Source organism: Saimiri boliviensis, chromosome 8, assembly GCF_048565385.1.
Source record: "Saimiri boliviensis isolate mSaiBol1 chromosome 8, mSaiBol1.pri, whole genome shotgun sequence".
NCBI classification, from domain to species: domain Eukaryota; kingdom Metazoa; phylum Chordata; class Mammalia; order Primates; family Cebidae; genus Saimiri; species Saimiri boliviensis.
In genome coordinates, this window is record NC_133456.1 from 26,584,413 (window position 1) to 26,610,963 (window position 26,551).

General features: G+C 35.9%; 1 protein-coding gene and 1 pseudogene across 7 annotated transcripts in view; one reads left to right on the plus strand and one right to left on the minus strand.

Annotated features, from left to right (window-relative positions):
* ZNF148 (zinc finger protein 148) overlaps positions 1-26,551 on the plus strand; it is a 146,406-nt gene that overhangs the window by 48,235 nt on the left and 71,620 nt on the right. For all 7 annotated transcript variants that reach the window (XM_003941669.4, XM_074404207.1, XM_074404202.1 and 4 more), the window contains 2 exons: positions 4,696-4,831; positions 15,129-15,477. In XM_003941669.4, the coding sequence (XP_003941718.1) occupies positions 15,145-15,477 (333 nt within the window). In that variant the 5' untranslated portion in view covers positions 4,696-4,831; positions 15,129-15,144. The remainder of the gene's footprint in view (positions 1-4,695; positions 4,832-15,128; positions 15,478-26,551) is intronic.
* On the minus strand, positions 17,457-17,932 carry LOC120367165 (deoxyuridine 5'-triphosphate nucleotidohydrolase, mitochondrial-like; annotated as a pseudogene).

Genomic DNA, 26,551 nt, shown 5'->3' on the forward strand with positions numbered 1-26,551 from the left:
TTCAGTTAAAAATCTTCTAATTTCCCTTTACATTCCTTTTTTGTTTTTTAAAGGTTTGAAGTTTAATTTCCAAATGTTTGTGGATTTTTCAGTTTTTAACTTAATTGATATCAAATTTATCAAATTCAATTCTGGTATGGTTAGAGAACATATAAATGCATTTTTTTAAAGACAGGGTCTTGCTGTGTTGCCCAGGCTCGTCTTAAACTTCTGGGCTTAAGCAGTCCATCCACCTCAGACTCCCAAAGTGCTGGGATTACAGGCATGAGCACCTTGTCTGGCCTAGACAACATATTTTTATGACTTCAACCTATTTAAATTTAGTGAGATGTATTTTATGGCTCAGTATGTGGTCTGTCCTAGAGAATGTTTTAAAACAGTATGTATCCTACCCCACCTCAACTAAAAATACAAAAATTAGCTGGGCATGGTGTTGCACGCCTAGAGTCCCAGCTACTTGGGAGGCTGAGGCAGGAGAATGGCTTGAATCCAGGAGACAGAGGTTACGGTGAGCCGAGATCGCACCATTGTGCTCCAGCCTGGGTAACAAGAGCAAAACTCCGTCTCAAAAAAAAAAAAAATAGTATGTGTCCTAGTATTGTTTGGTAGTGTTTTCTGTATATGCCACTTAGGTATAGTTGGTTGATAGTGTGGTTCACGTCTTCTCTGTCTTTGCTGATTTTCTTTGTAACTATTCTATCACTTATTTAGAGTGAGACATTGAAATCTCCAAATATAATTATTGAATTTTTAATTTTTCCTTTCAGTAATGTTAGTTACTACTTCATTATTTGGGGACTCTTTTTAAGTACATATACAAGTACTATATCTTCCTGATAGTTTGACTGTTTATATTATGAAATGTCTTTCTTTGTCTCTATAGTCTTAAAGTTTGTTTTATCTGATGTTAATATAGCCACTTTATCTCTCTCATGGTTACTGCTTCTATAGTATATTCTTTTTTTTCCCATCTTTTTACTTTCAGTTTTGAATGTAAGATATATCTTTTGTTGACAGCTTATAGTTGGAATTTGTGTTTTCGTTCTTTCTGGCAGTTACTACCATTCCATTGGATTATTTACACCATTCATTTTTAATTAGGGATACGGTTGGATTTACATTTGCCATTTTGGTATCTGCTACACATATACACACTATATATATCTTTATATACATACATAAAAAGATATATATACATATATAAAGCAAGTATATATGTATATATGCACACATAAATAGTGTCATTTCACTATGGCTTATATATATCATCCTTTGTATATATACATGCATATCTTTATGTAGCTAGATAGATATCTCCTATCTTTTTGTTCCTCTGTGTGTCCTCTGCTGCCTTTTGTGTTAAATAATTTTTAGTGTGCCATTTTAATTACTCCATTGATTTTTTTTTTTTTACTGTATATTTTTAAAGATATTTTCTTTGTGGTTGCTCTCAGGATTATGCATTTTAACAGGCCGCTTATTATCAGTAAAATGAAGAAACTTCTTCCAGTGTGGGTCCATTTTCTCTTCTTTATTGTATCACTATTATAATATACATCTATATATGTTATAAATCCAGTAGTACAGTGTTGTGATCACTGCTTTATACATTCTTAGGTCTTTTAAAGGAGGGAAGAAATGAGAAAAACATGTTTATAGAGTCTTTTTAAAATTAACACACATATTTACCATTTCTGATGCTCTTCAATTCTTTCTGTGTAGTTAAGTCTGATGTCTTTTCCTTTCAGCTTGATGGACTTCCTTTAGTGTTTCATGTTTAAAGGCAGATCTTCTAGCAAAAAAAGATTGTCTCAATTTTGTGGTTGTATGGGAATGTTTTTTCATTTTTGAAGGAAAGTTTTGCTGCCTTCTTGGTTGACAGATACATCTTTTGGCTTTTTGAATATGTGATTTCACTGTCTTCTTGCCGCTATTGTTTCTTTTTCTTTTTTCTTTTCTTTTTTTTTTTTTTGAGGCGGAGTTTCGCTCTTGTTACCCAGGCTGGAGTGCAATGGCGCGATCTCGGCTCACCGCAACCTCCGCCTCCTGGGTTCAGGCAATTCTCCTGTCTCAGCCTCCTGAGTAGCTGGGATTACAGGCACGCACCACCATGCCCAGCTAACTTTTTGTATTTTTAGTAGAGACGGGGTTTCACCATGTTGACCAGGATGGTCTCGATCTCTCGACCTCGTGATCCACCCACCTCGGCCTCCCAAAGTGCTGGGATTACAGGCTTGAGCCACCGCGCCCGGCCCACCGCTATTGTTTCTAACTGGAAGTTAGCCACTAATTTCTGCATATGCTGAATCATGATTCTTTTCCTGCTTTCAAGATTTTTCTCCTTGTGTTTGCTTTCGACAATCTGACTGTGATGTATCCAGGTGTAGGTTGCTTTATATTTTCCTACTTGGAATTCATCATGGTTCTTAGATCTGTAGATTTATTTTCCTTAAAAAAATTAAATTTGGGTCCTGGCACGATGGCTCATGCCTATAATCCCAGCACTTTGAGAGGCCAAGGCAGGTGGATCACTTGAGATGAGGAGTTTGAGACAGCCTGGCCAACATGATGAAACCCCATCTCTAAAAAAATACAAAAATTAGGCATAATGGTGGTGCATGTAATCCCAGCCACTCTCCCGAGGCTGAGGGAGGCTGAGGCAGGAAAATCCCTTGAACCCATGAGGCAGAGATTGCAGTGAGCTGAGATCGCACTGTTGCCCTCCAGCCTGGGTGGAGGGCAACAGAGCAAGACTCCATCTCAAAACAGAAGTAAATTTGGGAAGTTTTTGGCTAATATTTTATTAATTTTTTTTTCTGGTCTTTCTCTTCTGTCCTGATACCCAAAATGTGGGTTAACTGAATGTTGTTCCACACGTCTTTGAGGCTACATATTTGTTTTACTTCCATCTTTTTCTCCTGTTTTTCGGAGGGGATGGTTTCTATTGATTTATCTTAAAAGTCACTGTTCTTCTTTTGCCATAAATCTGTTGAGCCCTTCTGATGAATTTTTTTTTTTTTTTTTTTTTTTTGAGACAGAGTTTCACCCTTGTTACCCAGGCTGGAGTGCAATGGTGCGATCTCGGCTCACTGCAACCTCCGCCTCCTGGGTTCAGGCAATTCTCCTGCCTCAGCCTCCTGAGTAGCTGGGATTACAGGCACGTGCCACCATGCCCAGCTAATTTTTTTTGTATCTTTAGTAGAGACGGGGTTTCACCATGTTGACCAGGATGGTCTCGATCTCTTGACCTCGTGATCCACCCGCCTCAGCCTCCCAAAGTGCTGGGATTACAGGCTTGAGCCACCGCGCCCGGCTCTGATGAATTTTTTATTTCTGCTACTGTATTGTTAAACTTCAGGATTTCCATTTGGTTCTTTTACATAATTTCTGCATCTTTGTTGAGAATCTCTTTGATTGCAGTTTTTCATAATTAAAAATCTTTAAAACATGAGTTTTTTATTTTACATATTTAACATGTGTATAATAGATACTTTACATAATATATTGCAACAACTCTGGATTGTGATGATTCCCTCCCCTCTTATTTTTACTGTTGTCATTTCACTATAGTTTATATATGATACAATCCTATTGCGAAAAAGAAATTTTATTTTGCACAAAAGATTATCTGGAAAGAGAGATATGCATGAATATCCAGGAAAATTCTGAAATGAAAGAGTATTGAGAGGTGAATAGCTCTGCAAGAAGTTTAACTTTTAAAAAAATATGTAAACTGTTGAAATGTTTTTTAAAAAATGAATTTATACTTTCAGAAGTTCAAAGAGGAAATTATTACTGATATGGCTATAGGTGGAAAAGACAGTTCTTTTTGCCTTTGTACCGTCATAAGCTGATGTAAAATCATAGGATCTTTCATGTATCATCTGTTGTCCACACTTCTTGTGAAGGAGTGTGTGCAAACTATTCTTAATAGATAGGAATCCAGTATTTTAAGAACCTTCAGAGTAGGAAATTCCAAACAGTCTTTAATCTGTTAACTATGCTCAGAATACTTACTATTGGGAAGTTTTCTTCTTGTGTATAGTCTATACTCTGTTTTTGTTTTCCATATGATTATATCTTTTTTGTTAGCTTTTCCCTGTCAATGGTAATCATGCTGATAATATTTAATCTGATTTTATACCCGTAATTGTTTCTATTGTAAATACCATATACACTCAGTACATGAGTATTTACAGTACGCATTGTTGTTGGCCACTAGAATTTTATGTTGAATTTATAAAATAGTTTCTTTAAGTTTTGGCATACCACTAGTTGTTCGTTTGTAAGGACCGCCATTGTGTTTCTTCTCTCTTCGCTTCATAGACTTTTAACAAAGCCGGTATGATTAGTGTTTGTAAGTAGTCTCTTAAGTTTTGTTTTTTCTAATCTTTTAGGTCTGTAATTTTCTGAATTTCCTTGAACATCCTGAATCTTTGAGGCTGTAGACTCCACATCTAGGCAATTATTCTTTATAAGGCCAAGGTTATTTCTCGTTTACTACCTACTTACCACTATTGTATTTTCCCCGTTTTAAATGTAAAAACAAGTCAGTATGTTGGTCATTCAGTCATAACTTACTGTATTTAGAAAGAATTTTCACTTCAATATTCATACCAATTTGCACATATTATATTTGTGTAGTATCTTTTCCTACCATAAATAATGTTTTGTTGTGTGTGTGTTTTATTGTAGGAATTGGATGGCATAAGTGATTAAGGTGGTATTGAGGGTTTCTGAAGCCTATGAAAGGTAGAAACTCAACCATGATTTCTTTTTCAACTCTGCAGCATTCCCTTCCTTGAAGTCTTCATTTTTACCTTAGTCTCAGGTAATTTTATTACTTATTGTTCATAATCTTGAATAAATAAGTTTTTTCAAATATGAAGTCCAGTTTTTTAGCAGCTGGAATTTTATATTGAATTTATATAATAGCTTCTTTAAGTTTTGGTATTCATATTTGGAAACTAGTTTTTTTCCTTGAGAAAACAATTTTAAGAGATGTATAATGATGTCGTTATTAGACTCTAGTTTCACACACACAAAAATGTATAATCTTATGTGAAATTTATCTGAGGGTTATTTTCTTGGTTTAACACTTTTTCCCTTATAGCATTTTTACCCCCCATCCTCAACACATATACACTCACATTAAATATCCTATAATTTTTCAGAGAAGCTCTTTTAATACTGGGGAACGTAAGACATGTTAGTCCAGTTTAATGGTGTTTGCTATATAATTTTTAAAATGTGAAAAAACGTATCAGTTTCTGTACATCTGTACATGTTGCATGTTTGCCTGCACTGATATAAGGAAGTAGTCTTATAGATAATTCAGTAGTCACTTAAATTGGATATGTTAGTATATAGACTTGGCTACTATGACAGAGGCTTTTAAAGGTAGAAATATATTTATATTTACTTGAAAGGTCCATGTAAACTATCTTGAGATTATATGGAGGCTGCAGAATCATTATGTCCCAGGGCTCCTTTGTCTTGCTCTTCTGTTCTTGTATGTGATTTCTATATTGTGGGCCAGGATGGTTACCATTGTGTCTTCTAATAAGAAGAAAAAGAAAAGGGCATTCTCTTTACCTTTAAGAGGAGTTTTGTGTGTATCACTTTCACTCATATCTCTTTGGCTCTAACTTTGTCACATGTCACAGCCAGCTGCAAAGGAGGCTGGGAAATAGCTCTTAGCTAGGCAGCCATATGTTGTGCTTAATATTTATTAGTGGATAAGAAGGAGAGAACAGATTCTGGAGAGAAAGCCAGCTATCTGTCACATGAAGATTTGAGTCATATTTATTTTCATTAAAAACAAAGTGCTGTTGACTTAAACAGTTAACCCTTTTGTTGTTGCTGTTCTGGAATGAGCCTTGGTTACTATACAGTACATATTAAAAATAACCGTTAGCAATCTAGCCATAGTGGTATGTGCCCAACCCTGTCTCATTTAATTAAAAAAAAAAATTTGGTGTTTAACATTTGTTCATAAGTATACAAGGAAATTTGTTTTAAGAAGTTTTTTTTTTTTAAATATTTCTTTTATTATATAAGACTATAGAAACATCATTTAAATATTAATGTTTGAATAATTGATACTGGCATAAAATGTAATGGATGCAACAACTAGATCTAACAGAATGTAGGATTCTGCTTTGTGTGGACTCTTTTTTTTTCAACCGTTTCCCTCCACCTTCCTTGTTAAGATAAATTATAGCTGTTTCTTAAACTGTTTGAATTTCCATAAATTTGAGTTTTGGTATTTCTAAATACGGCTGCCTTCTTGATGTTACATTGTTTTACAAAATTGGTAATAAATATTTGGAATGCAGAATATGACTAGATTCTGTTTTATTTGAGAGCGACTTTAGTGTTGTATAGAAATGCTTATTAACTTTGCCTTATTCAGAAACTTACAAATTATTTTTCTGTGGTGAAAAATAGTTTTTCAAAGTTTTTAGATTTTTAAAGTTGTATTGCAGAAAATGATTATTGTTAGCGTGTAAATTTTCTGATTATTGTGTTAGCAGCTGTTGAAATAGATATTTGTTTTAACATCCTTTATTCTTTTTAGCACTGATCAGAGAGACCATTTTGTCCCGTTACCATGATTATAAATGATGTAGGATATTTTGAAATAGTAGTACTTTAAAAAATAATGTGGTTTACAAGATATGTTTTATAGATACAAAATGGTAGTTATATAGAGGTATATCTGAAGAGGTCTTTGTACCTAGACAAAAAATATATTTTGTTTTTTAATAAGAGATGAAGTAGTTTCTGGTTAGATCAAACTATACTTTTCAAAGATGAAAACAAACACAAAACTTCTTCAGAGAAACAAATAGCAAATTTTAAAGGTTCTGGTATTGATTATGTGTTTCATCTTACCAAATGATCCAGAGGCTGCTTGGTATTTATATTTCTTTTTTTTTTTTTGAGACGGAGTTTTTGCTCTTGTTACCCAGGCTGTAGTGCAATGGCGCAATCTCGGCTCACCGCAACTCCGCCTCCTGGGTTCAGGCAATTCTCCTGCCTCAGCCTCCTGAGCAGCTGGGACTACAGGCATGCGCCACCATGCCCAGCTAATTTTTTGTATTTTTAGTAGAGACGGGGTTTCACCACGTTGACCAGGATGGTCTCGATCTGTTGACCTCGTGATCCACCTGCCTCGGCCTCCCAAAGCGCTGGGATTACAGGCGTGAGCCACCGCGCCCGGCCGGTATTTATATTTCTAATGCTGATATTTTTAAGGTATAATTTCTTACAGGCTGATACATAGGTTACAAATCTTAATATCCAAGTTAATGTAACTGGCCTCCTCCAAAAAGCAAAGTGCTTTGGATCAGAAGTAATTTGTGAATCTAGCTTTTTTCTTTTACCTGTTTTCTGGACGGGTTCCTTTGAGTGCTTCTCTTTTGGCTTACAAGTGAAGTTTCATTTTAGATTGAGTGGGTTCTGTTACAAAGTTGGGGAAAGAGGTATTATTGAATTTGTGAGAATATTTTAAGTTGGAAATTACTCTTTTTATACAAAAGACAATGATGATAAGATTCCAAAGCTTGCCTGTTAAAATCTGCTTTGACTCATATAGTTGAAGTTCTGCATTATTCAAAAAAATTTATGGAAAATAATATTACTACCAAGCTCAATACATAAAACAGAAACACAGATTCTCTAAGTGAGAAATATTTCTTTCATGCTTGAATGCAGATTAATTAAAGGTAATAAGTGGCACATGGATGTTCATGTACATTCTGAAAGGGAATTTGGTGCTTTAAAAAATTTTAAGAGTGTATAGCACAAGTCTTCAAATCTGTTTTCCTTTTAAAACTTACAGTCCTCTTTTTTGATGCAGGTGTATCATTAGCACTGACTGGTTTTACATTTATTAGCCATATTTAGGATTATTTTAAAATCTTCTGTTGGAAATGGGAAAGTAGAGAGATTTTCCTGGTAAGGCTTTCAGAAAATGGAGGAAAGAAGATAGTTTAGGAAGATATATTTCAACCGATGATAAAAAAGAATGGATGAGGAGAGATTCACTGAGATACGAGTAACAGATAGAGATTGGAAAATAGAAAACGTGGAAAGTGTCGGATCCTTCCACGGGAGAAAAGGGGATTCTGTGTCAGAAACTTCTCCCATGGTAGCCATGAGATGGAGTAGTCAGCTAAGGAGAGTTTGATTGCTTTGCCAAGCCAAGCAATGATAGAGAGGCCTTACAAGGTGAGAGGCGAATTCAGTGACTTAGGAAGTTCAATGACTTTCTAACGTGTCCAGGGTCTTTTTAAGTCAGAAAATAGTATGATAAGGCAAAAAGTGCATTGAGTCTGGTAAGTCTGGTTTGAAACCCCAGTTTACTTCTTAGCTATGCATCCTTGTGTAAGCTCCAATTTGTCTGTTAAATGGGGCTATGCTGTTACTGTCTTGAGGGTTATTGTAAATACTAAGTAGGGTAATGTATTTAAAGGTGCCCAGCACAGTGTCTTATATCTAATAGATTTCAGCACACATTAGTTGTCTTTCCTTTCCAGGTTTTCGTAATGTTTGGATTTTAGAATACAGACATAAACCTATTAATTTGGAAAGACTTAATTAATTGTATAAAACTTCCATAGAAAACCTCAACAAGCATTTTCCCCCAATTTTTATTTTATTTTTTTTAAATTTTAAAAATGTATGTAATTTATTTTTGAGACGGAGTCTCATTCATTCTGTTGCCCAGGCTGGAGTACAGTGGCAGGATCTCGGCTCACTGCAACTTCTGCCCCCTGGGTTCAAGCAATTCTCCTGCCTCAGCCTCTTGAGTAGCTGGGATTACAAGCACCTGCCACTGTGCCTGGCTAATTTTTGTGTTTTTAGTAGAGATAGGGTTTCACCATGTTGATCAGGCTGGTCTTGAACTCCTGACCTCATGATCTACCTTCCTCAGCCTCCCAAAGTGCTGGGATTACAGGTGTGAGCCACCATGCCCAGCGGTTTCCCAGTTTTTAATTGGACCTGACCTTGTAGAACAAGCAAGCATTTTTAAGAGCCTTGTATATTTGATTAAAAATGAGTAGTAGTACCCAACTTGTCCATTTGTGATGCTTCTGTTAACTTTGTCCTCTGAGGACAAGCCCAAACAGTTCCCCAAGTTTGGGAAATAATTGTCAAAAATGTTTGTGTTAAAAGCCTGTGTGTTTAATTCCTTATTAAAAGCCATGACCCAAAGCTGTTTACTCTGTTTCACCTTATAAATCTGTACAGCTTAGTTTTTAATTACTTACACATAGTTGATTAGAAACATTAAATTAGAAGATAACCACAGGAAGAGTCAGCTATTTCTTCTGGTAGACAGGAGAAAAGTTATGGCAGATAATTTACCTTCTTTTTAAGTACCCCCTCTGCCACTGGGCTTAAATGACTAGGGGTTACTTAAGGCACTACAGTTAGGCATTCACACAGCTGAAATGAACGTGTGTCGACAGGAAAGGATAGTAGATGTGTGTGGGGTTGGGAGTGGGAGTGGGGAGGGAAAATTTAATGGAAATGGAAGTTGTGTTGTGCCCCCCTAGATAACCCTGTAGCCAGTTTCTCTTGCAGAGGGTTGGTGATGAGGGAAGAAAAAAAACCATGGAAGCGGGGGTAAGAATGCAGAATTTGAAGTGATCTGTGAAAGGGACATTCAGGAGAAATTTGGCCCGAGTTGGTCGTCTCCTTCCTTTCTCGTTCCCGCTCTGTTCTAGTTGTCAGCATTCTCTGCTCTGCGTAACTTGAAGTACACAGGAAGGATTGCTTCCCATTCTTAGCTAAATTAGCCCTAGGACATCATTGTCCAGCCTGTCTTGGTTCTTAACAGTTCTGTCATTTTGTACCCTGTGGTGTCAGCTGCCTAAGGTCTCTTCACCTACAAGATAAAGGGTCTTCACAGGGAGCTCAGAGTGGCTTATTACTCCACGTATTTTCTTTTCTCTCCAGTTGGACAGAGGTTCCTTGGAGCTGAAATTGTTTAGTTTTGCTTTTTTTTCCCCTTCCAGATCAGTTTTCCATGTGAGTAGTATGGTTTAAAGGAAGCATTCTTTCTTTCTTCCTCACTTCCGTATGATATCCCTAACCCCTGACTTTCCATTAATTGTACACACATTTGGATCAGAAAAGCAGTTGGCTTTTCGAGGAGTTGACAAGAAGAGACAGTTAATGATTCACATTTTAGTGTGGCTTGATTACCTCAGTTTTCTCTCTTTACACTTGGCTGATTCTTCCAAAAAATACTGAAATTAGAGGGAGGGATATGGCGTGTGTTAGCTTTTGAGCATGGGACCATTGGTTGTATTTGGATTTTTGAATATGCAGTGAAGCACATGAGAGCTTTGACAGAGACCACTTGAGTTTAAGTGGGAAAGGTTAAAGCCGTAATGGCCTAGGAGGGAGGTGCAAGGACAATAAAAATGTATTTTTCCTACTTAATCTTTTTTTTATTATTAAGTGTAGCTTTGTCCTGTTCCCTTTTTCCGTGGGCCTGGTAAAATTTCCTGGCCAAAGACAGGTTGAGGTATATGATAGAGGTATGACTCACTTTGTCTTTGGAACATATTTTAAAATAACACTAAGTCTTTGTTTTAAAATAAGGAAGAAAAACAAGACCAAGAGTCATTTCTGTTACTCATACCCTGTTAGCTTGCTGTAACATTAAAGAAAGAAAAAATGTTGGTACATGAAAAAAGGAATAATGTAAAGTCGAAATTAGTCTTCTTTGTGAAGATCCTTCTTATTTTATTTTCCAAATTCCAGTTAAGTTTCTTTGCAGGAAAAAAAAATGTGTGTGTGTGTGTGTGTGTGTGTGTGTGTGTGTATTTCTGTACATACATCTGTCTATATATAGATAGATATATTTCTCTTTTTCTCTCTCTCTATATCTATATAGATATAGCTATTATGTATTAGAAACATTAAATTAGAAGATAACCACAGAAGAGATATAGCTATATATCGATAGATCTATATAGATATATATATATAGAGAGAGGTATCTATAGAGATCGATGTAGATAGATAGATATATAGAGAGAGAGAAAAAAGAGAGAGAAAAAAAAATATATATATATATAGAGAGAGAGAGAGAGAAAGGATCCTACTATTTACCTAGTTCTCCTTGATTTTTTTCACTTAACGTATCTTGGAGAACCAGCACATAAAGCTAACATCATTCCTTTTAATGGCTGCATGTATTCCATTGTATGGCTGGCTTATGATTAGTCTAACAAGTCCCCTGTCTATGGATGCTCTAGCTTGTTTCCAGTCTTTTGTCATTGAAGGGTTGTATCAAACATCCTTATACGTACTTACTTCTTTGGTGAACATCTGTGAATAGGCCATAAGGTTGTGTACTATATATCCCTAGCAGTGAAATTGCTGGATCAAGAGTACATACAGTTTTCATTTTGATAGATATTTCCAAAGATCGGTTTAAAACTTTGTCTTATTTAAAACCTTGTCTTATTTAAAACCTTGTCTTCATTGATACTGGAGTCTGTTCTGGTATTCTGGGGAAATTTCAGGCTATTTCAAAAACAGTTTCCAGGCCAGACGGTTTAACTCCAAGTATATGCCTTAATTTAGGGCCATAGGAATAAGGAAGAGAGATTTATTTTTCTTTGCATGTGGCCTGTTTATAGGAATATATTTGAAGAGGTCATTTGTTTTTCATTTGGAGTATTTCCACTTTCTCTTCAGTTTACAACTTCTATATTTACTACTTCTGTATCGAGGTGTGTTATCTTCCTGTTCCAAGTCTCTCGCTCTAGCACTTTATGCCTCTTTTCCAAAATATTATCTGTCCCCAGAGTACTACTACTTCCTCAGTACTTATTGTTTTGGCTTGATGCCAGCCATAAGATTAGTTAAAAAACAAGTTACATAAAGTTATGGCAAAGGATACAGTCAACAAAGTTGAAGAGACAACCCACAGAATAGGGGAAAATAGTTGCAAACTACCCATCTAATGAGGGATTAATAACCAGAATATATAAAGAGTTCAAACAGCTCTATAGGGAAAAAAATTGAATAATTCAATCAAAAAGTGAGCAAAAGATTTGAATAGACATTTCTCAAAAGAAGACATATTTGGCAGACAGGCATATGAAAAGGTGCTCAACATCATTGATCATCAGAGAAATGCAGATCAAAACTACCATGAGATGTTGTCTCACCCCAGTTAAAATGGCTTACATCCAAAAGACAGGCAATAACCAATGCTGGTGAGGATGTGGAGAAAAGGGAATTCTTGTATGCTGTTGGTGGGAATATAAATTAGTACAACTGCGATGGAGAAAAGTTTGGAGGTTCCTCAAAAAACTAAAAATTGAGCTACCATGCGATCTAGCAATCCCACTGCTGGATATATACCCCCCAAAAAGGAAATCAGTGTATTAAAGAGATACTTGCACTCCTATGTTTGTTGCAGCACTGTTTACAATAGCTGAGAATTGGAAGCCACCTAAGTGTCAGCAGATGAGTGGATGAAGAAAATGTGATACATACACACAATGGAGTAGCATTCAGCCATAAAAAAGGAATGGGATCCAGTCATTTGCAACAACATGGATGAAACTGGAGAGCATTATGTTAAATGAAAGAAGCCAGGCACAGAAAGACAAATGCATGTTCTCACTTACTTGTGGGATATAAAAATCAAAACAATTGAACTCATGGGCATAGAGAGTAGAAGGATAGTTACAAGAGGCTGAGAAGGGGGAGGTGGGGATGGTTAATGGGCACAAAAATAATAGAAAAAATGAAGAACTACTATTTGATAGCACAATAGGATGACTGTAGTCAATAATAACTTGATTGTACATTTAAAAATAAAGTGTAATTGGGTTGTTTGTAACTCAAGGGGTAAATTCTTGAGGGGATGGATACCCCATTCTCCATGATTTGCTTATTTCACATTGCATGTCTGTTTCAGAACATCTCATGTACCTCATAAATATATATACTTATGTATATATGTACTCCCGCAAATTAAAAAATGTTTAGCATGACCTAATATGTACATAATAGTTAAAACTATATTCCTATTGCATTGTGTCAATATATTATATATAAAAAACATAAAAATACAGTTATTTTATATATTAAATGATTGTTTCTAAGTTTTCTTTAGTGATTTGCCTGATAGTGTTCTCTGTCAATTTATTCTTTATTGAATTCATCTCTTTATTTTTAAGGTATTTTAATATATTAAGGATAGGGAGTCTTTGATGTTACAGATTTAAGGATTTCCAAAGAAATGGTCAGAATAATCAAATTTTAGCTTTAAGAGACTTGTTTCATTTAGTTTTAGAAGAGCTTATTTTCTAAGAAATGTAATAAATGAAACTTTTGAAGAAAGCAGTTATTTGGTGATATATTTAAGATCTTTGACCTTTATTTTTATTTATTTATTTTTGAGACAGGGTCTTGTTCTGTCACCCAGGTGAGTTGCAGGGGTACGATCACAGCTCACTGCAGCCCTGACCTCCAGGGCTCAAGGCATCCTCCTGCTTCAGCCTCCCAAGTAGCTGGGACCACAGGTGTGCACCACCATGCCCAGCTAATTACTGTGTTTTTATTTTGCAGAGATGGGGTTTTGCCATGTTGCCCTGGCTGGTGTCAAAACTTCTGGGCTCAAGCAATACGCCTGCCTTGGCCTCCTAAAGTGTTGGAATTACAAGCGTGAGCTACCACACCCAGCAGTCTTTGTAGATTTTAAGTTTGCTACCTTAAGATTTTGAAAAGTATTTTGTACAGATATGTATTCTAGGCTGATAATACCTGGTACCAGAGAAGACAAGATTAGCAAGTGTGAATTATACTTTTGTGTATTTCGCTGTTTATAAGGTTTTTTGAGCTGTTCATTTTAGTAAAAGTTTCTCTGTTAATGATAACCTTAGCAAGTGAAAGAGTATTCTGATTTCGGTAGTGTCTTGGAATTTAACTTAGGTATTTTACTGCTGAAAACTATGATCATAGTTGGTCATTGCTTATGTGATTAATTTGGGAAAGAAGTGACTAAACTGAAATATATGTAATATTTTCGTTATGATAATCACTGCTGTAGTGACTTTCTAGTATACCTTTGTTTACATTTTTTATTTCATCAAGATAAACTCCAAAATGTAGAATTCCTGGTTCAAAGATTATGTACATTTTTATGGCTTTTGATACACACTACCAAATTGCTTTTGAAAATAGTTGGTCTAATATGTACTTTTATTATCAGTAGATGAGTGGTTTTTTTTTTTAATACTAAAACATTGGATGTATTTTTTTTTTTTTTTTTTTTTTTTTGAGATAGAGTTTCACTCTTGTTACCCAGGCTGGAGTGCAATGGCGCGATCTCGGCTCACCGCAACCTCCGCCTCCTGGGTTCAAGCAATTCTCCTGCCTCAGCCTCCTGAGTAGCTGGGATTACAGGCACGCGCCACCATGCCCAGCTAATTTTTTGTATTTTTAGTAGAGACGGGGTTTCACCATGTTGATGAGGATGGTCTCGATCTCTCGACCTCGTGATCCACCCGCCTCGGCCTCCCAAAGTGCTGAGATTACAGGCTTGAGCCACCGCGCCCGGCCGGATGTATTTTTTAAGAGTCATCAGTTTGGTAGATGAAATATGATAGTGCTGTTTAATAGTAATTTCTTAGATTACTACTGTGACTTTTATATGTTGAATGACTATTTCTAAATTTTCTTTAATGATTTGCTTGATAATGTTCTCTGTCAGTTTATTCCTTATTGAATTCATCTATATATTTTATTTTTAAGACATTTTAATATTAATATATTAAAGAATATGGATCCCTTGACTGATGTTACAAATACTTTTCCTCAATTTGCTTTTATGTCAGGTTTATTTTTCAATAATAAAGTAGTTAGGATTTTATGCCTTTATATCAAGATGAAAATTTGTGTTTTATTCTACCAGCCTTTGGAAACAGATCTTGGTATTACAGTTTTAAAATTGGAGGCAGTTCCAAAGTACATGAATAAAATCTTTCTATTTGAATGTTCAAATTCTTAATTTGAAAATTAAAAAAAATCAAGTAGTCATATAAAACTGATTTAATATGTTTTGTTGCCAAACTTGGTCTTTCTAGGCAGTTATACTTAAGCATGAACATTGACGACAAACTGGAAGGATTGTTTCTTAAATGTGGCGGCATAGACGAAATGCAGTCTTCCAGGACAATGGTTGTAATGGGTGGAGTGTCTGGCCAGTCTACTGTGTCTGGAGAGCTACAGGATTCAGTACTTCAAGATCGGACTATGCCTCACCAGGAGATCCTTGCTGCAGATGAGGTGTTACAAGAAAGTGAAATGAGACAGCAGGATATGATATCACATGATGAACTCATGGTCCATGAGGAAACAGTGAAAAATGATGAAGAGCAGATGGAAACACATGAAAGACTTCCTCAAGGACTACAATATGCACTTAATGTCCCTGTAAGTAATTCCTTTATAAGATACTAAACTTAGAAACATAATTTTTTGTTAAGTAATACTGCAGGTTATCAAATTTCAGAAAATGTTTTAGGGCTAGTGTTCTTGAATAGATATACTAAAATATTGACATAAATCATATTTGAAAGGCAAAATTAAGTTCTTGTATTATTTTGGAAGCTTATCTCTTTCAGGATAACAATATTTCTCTGTCGGGATTACTTTAGTGTTAAATTTTATGTGCTTAATTTTTAAAGATATTTTATTTCTAGTTTTTTCTTAAAGAGTAAAACATTTGGATGTTCAACATAAGTAGAAAAAGATCACACATTCAAGGGTTTTTCCTTCAAATTCTGTAATTCCTGGGAATTTCTGCCTTCTTAAAGTTTTCTAATATGCTCCTATTCTCCTTTCTTTCTGTATTCTCCACTTGCTTGATCTGTTTATCTTTTTAAAGTATATTAGCTCTTTACTCCTTTCATCTACCCTAGACATCATTTAAGATGTTTTTAAGCACCTATATCTTTTTCCTTCTTCTACCTTTATTTTCACCCAGTAATCAATGAAACCACAACCATCATGTAATTCTTGTGTCTTCTTTCTATGATATTAAACCTGGGTTCCTTTCAGTTCATGTAACACATACTTTTTCTTTTGGTTTAGGACTTTAATATATTCTGCCTGAAATACTACCCTTGCCAAAATTAAACAGTACAGCACAAATGTTTTCCTCAATAATACTCCACACCTGTTTTATAACGTCTAAGATAGTGCTCCATCATCATCAGCCTGTCGCTTCTCTTGACTCTGTTGAGTCCCTCTGATAAGGACTTGTGATTACTTGTACAGTGTTTCTCTGATAGATTGTAGACTCTGTGAGGGCAGGAGTTTTATCTTATTTTTCACTGTAGTCCAGGTGTTGGCACATGGTGTGAATGAATGGATAACTACTTATAGTTGTGCTCTGATAAATATGTTCACCAGCTTTTACCTAGCCCATTGCAATCTTTTTTCTCTTTAGCCTGTTGATGTGATGGGTTACATTAATTGATTTTTGAATGTGAAAGCAACTTTCATATTAGAGTAAATCCTACTTATTGTTGGTGTATAGTTCTTTTTACACATGGTTGGATTTGATTTGATAACATTTTGAGAATTTTTACATTTGTGTTCATGGGAAATATTATTGGTCTGTAGTTTTCTTGATGTCTTTGTTTTTGGTATTAGGGTAATGCTGATCTCATAGAATGAATTAGCAAGTATTCTCTCTGCTTATATTTTCTGAAAGAGATTGTAGAGAATTGATACAAATTCTTTTTAAAATGTTTGGTGGAATGCACCAGTGAACCCTTTTGGGTCTGGTACTTTCTTTTTTGGAAGGTTATTGTTGATTCAGTTTCTTTTCTAAATACAGGTCTCTTCAGATTATCTAATTCTTCTTGTGTGAGTTTTGACAGATTGTGTCTTCCAAGGAATCGGTCCATTTGATACAGTTGTCAAATTTGTGGAAACAAAGTTTATAGTATTCTTTTATTATCCCTTTTAATGTCTAAGGGTTTATGGTGATGTCCCCTGTTTCATTTCTGATAATTACTAATTTGTGTTTTCTCTTTTTTCTTAGCATTTTCTTTTTTTAAAAAATTACTCTCTTAACAATTACTTTTATTTTTGGTGAAGCGGTGTTATTTATTGAGTTAAATAATACAGGTTTTGTGTGTGTGTCTGTAATTGATGTTGCATTTTGATTTTTAAAAAGACACTGTTTGCCTTATATCATGACAAAGCAGATTTACATACAACTATCGGTTGCAGAAAAAGTTTCTATGTGATCTAAACAGAGGTACTCTTCCTTGATCGTAAGAAAATGCAGTCTTTTTAGAAGGTAAAGCTATTAAGATTACAGAAGCTTTACCAGAATTCTTTAAGCAAAAACTCTTTAAGAAAAAGATATGAGTTCTCATTTTCTATTCTTGGCATAAATTTTAATTCTTTGTAGTAGAACCTAAATCTTCTGAATGCCTTTTAGCATCATCGAAAGCTTGAACTTCTTCTATTTCTGGATTAAAAATTCATTCACAAATGATCTGTGCAATACGATCACTTTTTCTGACTTTAAACTTTTCTTTGCCAAAATTAAACAGTACAGCACCAACATTTCCTCAGTAATCTTCATCTGTGACACCAGCTCCTATATCAGTAAAGTGTTTTGCAGCCAAGCCAGACCATGGAGCTAGTCTTCTGTAACATGCAGAAGGAAGAGCTATCTAAATGTCCATTTTCACTAGAGCTTTCTCCATAGGTGGTATTGTATCATAATAGGCAGCATCGAGGTCATAGCCTGCGATGGGCTGTGGCCTGCTCAAGAGAGCAGGGCAAAACAGAACTGCATGCTGCCCTCTTCCGCAAGCCAGACCTGTTTGCTGGTGGTAATGGTGGATGTCTCCTCAGAGTAGGGCATGGCAGAGCGAGAATGTGAGCAGAGGAAAGAGCAGTTTTTAAGTGTCCATTTTAATAGTGTAAACCAGGCATCCCCAAACTTTTTACGCAGGGGGCCAGTTCACTGTCCCTCAGACCGTTGGAGGGCCGCCACATACTGTGCTCCTCTCACTGACCACCAATGAAAGAGGTGCCCCTTCCTGAAGTGCTGCGGGGGGCCGGATAAATGGCCTCAGGGGGCCGCATGCGGCCCATAGTTTGGGGACGCCTGGTGTAAACCATAGTGACATTGTCACACAACAGATCTCTAGAACTTTTTCGTCTTGCAAAACTGAAACTGAAACTCACGTTTGAGCACCTCTGCATTTTCCCATGCCCAGTGGTAGAGGCTTGCTTATTTTATTGATATTTTCAAAGAAACAGCTTTTGGTTTCTTTGATTTTTTTTTTTTTTCTATGTATCCTATTTTGAGTCTCATTTATTTCTGCTTTAATTTTTATTAATTTTTTTTCTGCTTGTTTTGGATTTAAGTTGCCCTTCCTAAATTCTAGTTTCCCAAATTCCTTCGTAAATTCTTCCTAAATTCTAGTTTCCTAAAGTGGAAGCATATTCATTTTATATTTATTTCTAATATATGCATTCATGCTATAACTTTTCCTCTAAGTGCTGCTTTAGCTACATTGCACAGATTTTTATAGTTGTGTTTTTATTTTCATTTAGTTCAATATATTTTAAATTTTCTGTTAAGATTTCTTCTTTGAACTAGGTGTGGTGGCTCATGCCTGTAATCTCAGCACTTTGGGAGGCTAAGGTGGGCAGATCACTTGAGGTCAGAAGTTTGAGACCAGCCTGGGCAACATGACAAAACCTCATCTCTTATAAAAATACAAAAATTAGCCGGGCAAGGTGGTGCATGCCTGTAATCCCAGCTACGCGGGAGGCTGAGGCACGAGAATCACTTGAACTCAGGAGGCAGATGTTGCAGTGAGTTGAGGTTGCACTACTGCACTCCAGCCTGGGTGACAGAGTAAAACTCTGTCTTCAAAAAAAAAAAAAAAAAAAAGTATGAGCTTGAAAAGAATGTGGGTTCTGTTTTTGTTTGATGAAGTAGTCTATAAATTGCAATAGACTGACATTTTTATTGGACTGACAGTAACCTGAGCCTTCTCCAGTCTATCTTTCAGATAGTTTCTACAGTGATCTTTCTAAACGAGAGGTATGCATGCCATTCCCTTACTAAAACTTCTCCAGCGGTTCCTCATGACTAAACAGCTAAAATGTACTTTTTTTGCATGAGTGGAAATAGTCATCATAATCCAGTCCCTTCTTATGTAACTTTTTTTTTTTAACTGCAGTTCAGCCCCTTTCCCCACCATTTTAGGCTTTAGGCATGTCAAATTAGTTTAGTTGCCTAGGTCCACTGTGGTTTTTTTCTGTTACTTTTGTTCATGTCGTATATGCCTATAATATTATTTATTTGGCAATTTACTGTTGTTCACTTTTCACATTAAAAGATTTCTCTTTCTTGTGATTTTCATTATGGTAACTGTAATAACTCTGCATTTCTTTGCTTGCAAAACTGTCTTGCCATTATATTTTAAGGTCTGTTTTTCTGTGTCCTGCCTTTAAATTTTGTGTTCTCAATACCTGGGCTATAGTAGGCAGTCAGATTTTTTGAGTGAAAATATACATTCTGTTTTTAATGAGGAAAAGTTTGAAGTGAAATGCTCAGATTCTGAATTTGTAGTTCAGAGTTTTGACAACTGCATAAACTTGTATAATCCACAATCCATCAAGATACCATATATTTTCATCATCCTAGGAAGTTTTTTTTTTTTTGTGAATCTTCCCAGTCAGTTCCCTCCACAACAATTGTTCTGATTCTTTTTCTTCATAGATTGTCATTGTTCCCTGAGAAGTTCATGTAGATGGAATTATATGTATGTAACTCTTGTGTCTGGCTGCTTTTGCACAACATGTTTTTGGGATTCATCCATGTTGTTTGAATGTATTAACAGTTCATTCTTTTTCCCTGTTGATTAATGTTCAGTCATTTTAATTAATATCTTTAAAATTTGTTTATCCATTTTCCTTTTGTGGTTGTGGTGTTTCCTTTTAATTACTATAAATAAAGGGGTTAGGAAAATTTTTGTACAAGTCTTTTTTCATTTCTCTTGGTACATGTTTGTGTAAGTCTTATTTCTTTTGGGTTTTCATTGATGGATATCTTTAAATCAGCATCACACCAATCAGAATCTGTCTTTAAATCAGTATCACACTGTTTCGTTTGCTGTATCTTTTATAGTAAATCCTGAAATCAAGTTGTGCAAGTCCTCCAATTTTGTTGTTCTTTTGCAAGACTGTAGTGACTATGTTAGGCCCTTTGCACTTTCATATAAAGTATAGAATCAGCCTTTCAGGGTTTTTTTGTTTATTTGTTTGTTTGTTTTTTGCCAGCTGATTCTGATTGGGATTGCATTGATTCTATATATTGACTTGATACAAACCAATATCTAAACAATTATGGCTCCCAGTCCATGAACATAGTATACCTTTACTTTTATTTAGGTTTTCTTTATTTCAGCATTCTTTTGTAGTTTTAATTGTAAAGTTATGGGGCACATTTTATTTTATTTTTAAGTATTTCTTCGTTTTGGATGCTATTGTAAATGGTATGTTTTAAAATGTCCAATTCTAATTGTTGCTTTCTAGAATATAGAAACGCAGTTGGTTCTTTTTATATTGATTATGTATTCTGTGACTTTGTTATCTTTATTGATTATAGTAGTTATGTTGCAGGTACTTTAGGTTTCTTCACTATCATATTGTTCATATGTTTTACTTCTTCCTTTCCCATCTGTATTTCTTTTTTTTTTTTCCCCCTTCCTTATTGCACTGACTGGCCTACAAAACAATGATGAATAGAAGTGGTGCAAGTAGATATCTGCTTTGTTCCAGATCTTAAGGGGACTGCATTTACTCTTTCATCAGGAATTATGTTAAGGGCCAGGTGCAGTGGTTGATGCCTGTAATCTCAGCACTTTAGGAGGCCAAGGCAGGTAGGGAGATGGCTTAAACTAAGGAGTTCAAGACCAGCCTGTGCAACATGGGGAAACCCCATCTCTGTGGGGTGGGGGCGAATCTGGGCATGGTGGCATGCACCTGTAGTCTCAGCTACTTGGGAGGCTGAGTTGGGAGGATCATCAGAGCCCAGGAAGTGGAAATTGCATTGAGCTGAGATCACACCACTGTACTCCAGCCTGGGTGACAAAGTGAGACCCTGTTTAAAAAAAAGAAAAAATAATAATTAGGTGTAGGTTTTTCATAGATTACTTTTATTAGGTTGAAGCATTCTTCCTAGTTTGTGCTGACACTTTTTTAAGCGAATGGATATTTAACTTCATCAAGTACTTCTTCTGCATCTATTGAAATGATCATATGAATATTCTCTCATTCTCTTAATACAATGAATTGTGTTATTTTCAAATATTAAACAGCTCTTGCATTCCTGGGATAAATCACACTTGGTCATGATGTGTCATTCTTTTATCTTGTTGAATTCAGTTTACTAATTTAAAATTTTTTATGTTTATGAGAGATACTATTCAGTTTTCTTTTTCTTTTTTTTTTGGAATAGCTATGTCATTTTTAGGTATATTGGCTTCATTGTAAATGGGTTAGGAAGTATTTCCTTCTCTATTTTCTGAAAGAGTTTGTGTAAGATTGATATTTTTATCATACATATTTGATAGGCTTTACCAGTAAAGCTAATCTTGGGAAAGTTTTTTTTGTGGGAAGGGATTTTTGTTTTTCTTTGGAGACAAGTTTTTCTCTGTTGCCCAGGCCAGAGCACAGAGTGCAGGGGCGCCGTCACACTTCACTGTGACCTCAACCTCTTGGGCTTAAATGGCCCTCCCACTTTAGCCTCCCAAGTAGTTGGGACTGCAGGCACATGCCATCACACCAGGCTAATTAAAAAAATTTTTTTTTGTAGAGACAGGGTCTTGCTATGTTGCCCAGAGTTGTCTTGTCTCAAACTCCTGGGCTCAAGTGGCCTCCTACCTCAGCTTGTGAGAAAGTTTTAAATTACATATTTTATTTAAAAAACATAAATAGGCTATTCATACTAAATATTTTTTTCTTGAATAAATTTTGGTAAGTTGTATTTTTAAAGGAATTTGTCTATTTCTTAATTGTTTAATTGACCAAGACTCTTAAGATTTTCTTTTGTTGTTTTAAGGATCTGTGGTGATTTCTTTTTTCTCATTCCTGACATTGGTATAATAATTTTTCTTTTTTTAAATTAATCTGGGTATATATTTATTAGTTTTCTTTGTCTCTTCAAATAATGACGTTTTGGCTTTATTGACTTTCACTATTCACTGTAACTTTTGTTCATTTTTACTCTTTATTTACTTCTACTACTTTGGTTTTAATTTGCTCTTCTTTTCTTAGCTTTTTAAAGTAGAAAGTTTGGTGACTGATTTTAGATCTTCATTTTTTATCTAAATATGTGAAGCTCTAAACTTTTTTCTCAACATTGCCTTTGATATGTTTTTATCATTTTAATTCAATTAAACATACTGTTTTAACCTCCTTATTTCTTTTTGATTCATGAGTTAATTAGAAGTGTTTTGCTTAATTTCTGAATATTTTGAAAATTTCTGTATATCTTTTCATCATTGACACCTAATCAGTGTGGTTAGAAAATACATGCTGTATGATTTCTGCCCTTTTTAATTTATTTATTGAGACTTGCTTTAGTGCCTGGCATATGATCTATTTGGTGAGTGTTCTATGTATATTTGAAAAGAATGTGTATTCTGGCTATTGTTGGTTGGGTTATTTTATAAATATCAGTTAGGTCAAATTGTTTAGTTGTAATCACCTTTTCTTTCTTTTTTCTTTTTCTTTTTCTTTTTTTTTTGAGACAGGGCCTAACTCTGTTGCCCATGCTGGAGTGCAGTGGTGTGATCATGACTTAATGTAGCCTTCACCTCCTGAGCTCAGGTTGTCCTCACTCCTCAGTCTCCTGAGTTGCCTGGACTATGGGTGCACACCACCATACCAGGCCTAATTTTAAAATTTTTTTGTAGAGACAGTCTCACTATGTTCTCCAGGCTAGTCTCATACTTCTGGGCTCAAGCCATCCTCTTGCCTTCACCTCCTAAAGTACTGGGATTACAGGTGTGAGCCACAAAGCCCAGCCATTAATTGTATTCTTTAACTCTTATGTACTTACTGATTTACACGTTCTTTTAGTTACTGGGAGAGAACTGCTAAAGTCCAACAGTTAAAGTTTGTTAGCCAATAAGACTCAATTCAAAATTATATGTTGCATTTGATTGTCATGTTCTTCAGTTTTTGTTAGTTTGGGTTGGTTCATCACTTTTGGAATTTACATTTTATATTTATTTAGTAGAATGTCCCTCAGGCCTTACCTGATTTTTTTTCTCCTTATGAGATTTAAGTTAAGCATCTTTGGCAAGAATGTCATAGAAGTAATGCTCTGTTTTCTCCCCACTGTGTTCTGACAGGCAGCACCTGATTTTTATTTGCCTCATTTAGGTGATGGTTTTTGATTGACTTTGATCAATTTATACCTTCCAGGCTATCATAAAACTTGCTACTATGAAGTTACTCCTTATCACAATTTATTTATATGCATCAATATGAAAGTACGGTTTAAAAAAATTTGCTGGGTTAAAATCTATTTCTGTGATATTCTAATGGTCAGTTTGTTTAAGATTTGGCTAACAGGAGCCTTTTCAAGCTGGTTTTATGTTCTTTGACATATCTCTTCAGTCACTGAGTACTTCTTTGCTTTTTGGCATATGATGTCCTCAGCTTATCTTGCAGTTTTCTTGCTTCAGTTCTGGAGTCAGCCATTTCTCCAAGGATCCCGTAGTTCGTTTTAGTGGAGAATGGTATTTAGAAGTCAAGGCCTGGGTGCTCAACATGCTGCTCCTTGCAGTTGGGGTATATCTGCTTCCAGGCCTGTCAATGGACAGAGCTAGAGAATGTATGTATGTATGTATATAATTATATACATTTATATGTATATGTATGTCCATATTCCTTTCTATAATAATTTCCATATCAATATTGAAAACCATAAGTTCCTACTGATACCTCCCTTTACGGTCCAACAAACAGAGAGTACGTTAGACAGTGAGAAATCTGGCTTCGTTATCTCAGCATATTTACTTATTATCCTAACCCCCAGTGCAGATGCTCTTAGGCTTCTAAGGCTCACGGCAGTACTTGCTACCCCTGCCCTGCATGGATACCTTTCTCCTCCTGCGTGTGCTTTGACAACTTGAACTGGACCTTAGTGCCACTTGGACCCCCTCCTTATGGCACTCTTACTTAAATACACTGCACTGGTCCACACCCACTCTTTGATACCTTCTTCACCTCACTTCACCCCACATTGTACTCCAGGCTGCCCTTTTCCCACAATGTAGACTCTTCCTTGTGCTGCTTTGTCTCCAACACCTCATGTTGATCTGCCCTTAAATACGAAGAGCCACAGCCACCTCACCCTAGTTGGGCTTTGACATCCTATATTGGGCAATCCTCCCACGTAGATGCCCTCTTCCTTCTGTCTTGTACCTGACACCTTGTTCAGCCACAACTTATGGCTTTACAACTGACTGATTCATGAAAGATAAGAGACTAGGCAAGAGCAGGAAGGGCAACAGGACAAAATCTGTCTTTTTATTTAAAATATTGTAAAATTATGTAGATTTATGGAAGGTGGCAAAAATGGTACAGAGAAGACCCCTTGCATCCCTCACCCAGTTTTTTCCAGTTGTTACATCTTATATAAATATGCTGCAATGTCAAAATCAAGAAATTCACATTGCTACAGTATATGCCATGTTGAGTACTTTATGCAGCAACCCCTAACTGTTTTTGGCACCAGGGACCAGTTTCCTGGATGACAGTTTTTCCACGGATGGGGTGGAGGTGGAGATGGTTTCAGGATGATTCAAGAGCATTACATGTATTGTTTATTTCTATTATTATTATAATATATAATGGAGTAATTATATAACTCGCCATAATGTAGAATCAGTAGGAGCCCTGAGCTTGTTTTCCTGCAAGTAGACCGTCCCATTTGGGGGTGATTGGAGACAGTGATAGATCGTCATCAGGCATTAGATTCTTATAAGGAACAGGCAACCTAGATCCCTTGCATGTACAGTTCACAATAGGGTTTGAGCTCCTATGAGTTTTTAATGCTGATGGTGATCTAACAGGAGGTGGAGCTCAGGCGCTAATGCAAGCAATGGGGAGAGGCTGTGAATACAGATGAAGCTTGGCTCACTCACAGGCCACTCATCTCCTGCTGTGCAGCCAGGTTCCTAACAAGTCAGTCTGGTACTGGTCCATGGTCTGGGGGTTGGGGACCCCTGCTTTATTGCATGTGTAGATTTGTGTAACCACCAAAGCAATCAAGATACAGAACTAAACCAGGATAACAGATCTTCCTGTGCTACCCCTGTTGCCACACCTCTTTTCTTCCTTCCACCATTCCTAACCCCTGAATATCTCTAATTTGTTGTTTATCTCTAGAACTTTGTCATTTTTGAGAATGTTGTATCATTGGAATCCTATAGGATGTGAACTTTTGAAATTGACTTTTTTTTTCACTCAACATAATGCTCTTGAGAGTCATCCAGGTTGTTGCATATGTTAATAATTTGTTACTGTTTGTTTTGTAGTAGTATGGCATAGCATGATGTACCACAGTTTACCATTCATTTACTGAGGGACATTTTCGTTGTTTCCAGGTTTTGGTTATTAAAAGTAAATCTGCTGTGTACATTTGTGTGCAGGTTTCTCTGTGAAAATAGGTGTTCATATCTCTAGAATAAATACCTTACCCTACCCCTATCACCCAGATAAAGTTGCTCATAATATTTTGGTATATGTCCTTTATGCTTTTTTGATAAGCATGCCATACATAAGATCATATTGCCTTTTATCTAGTCTTTTCACTAAACAGCATATTTTGAACTTTTCTCAACTCTATTCTTCTAAAACAACTTCAGTGTCTGCTTGATAATTTTATTGTTATGATAGCAAATAGTTCAATTCTTACCTGACAGATAATGATAAATTTGAGTCCATTCTAAAAATGAATCAGTGAAAAGCTGTATCATGCCATATACCAGATGGGCAGAAATTAGGGATTGCATTAACATTTCTTTATAGTAGAACATAAGAGACATGAGAAATTCTATCCCTTACTTCTTATTTATGGGTTCCTGTTGATAAAGCAGGGAGGTAAAGGACAGATGTTGGTTTCGTGAATGTAATTTTTTTTTTTTGAGGCAGCATCTCATTCTGTCACCCAGGCTGGAGTGTAGTGGCATGGTCATGGCCCATGGCAGACTCAATCTCCTTGGCTCAAGTGATCCTCTCACGTTTGCCTCCACAGTAACTGGCACCACAGCTGTGTGCCATCTTGCCTGGCTAATGTTTATAATTTCTTTTAGAGATGGGATATCACTATGTTGTTCAGACTATTGAATTCCTGGGCTCAAGCGATCTTCCCACCTTGGCTTCCCAAAGAGCTGGGATTACTGGTGTAAGCCACCACACTCGGCCAAGAACATAGTGGTTTTCTTTT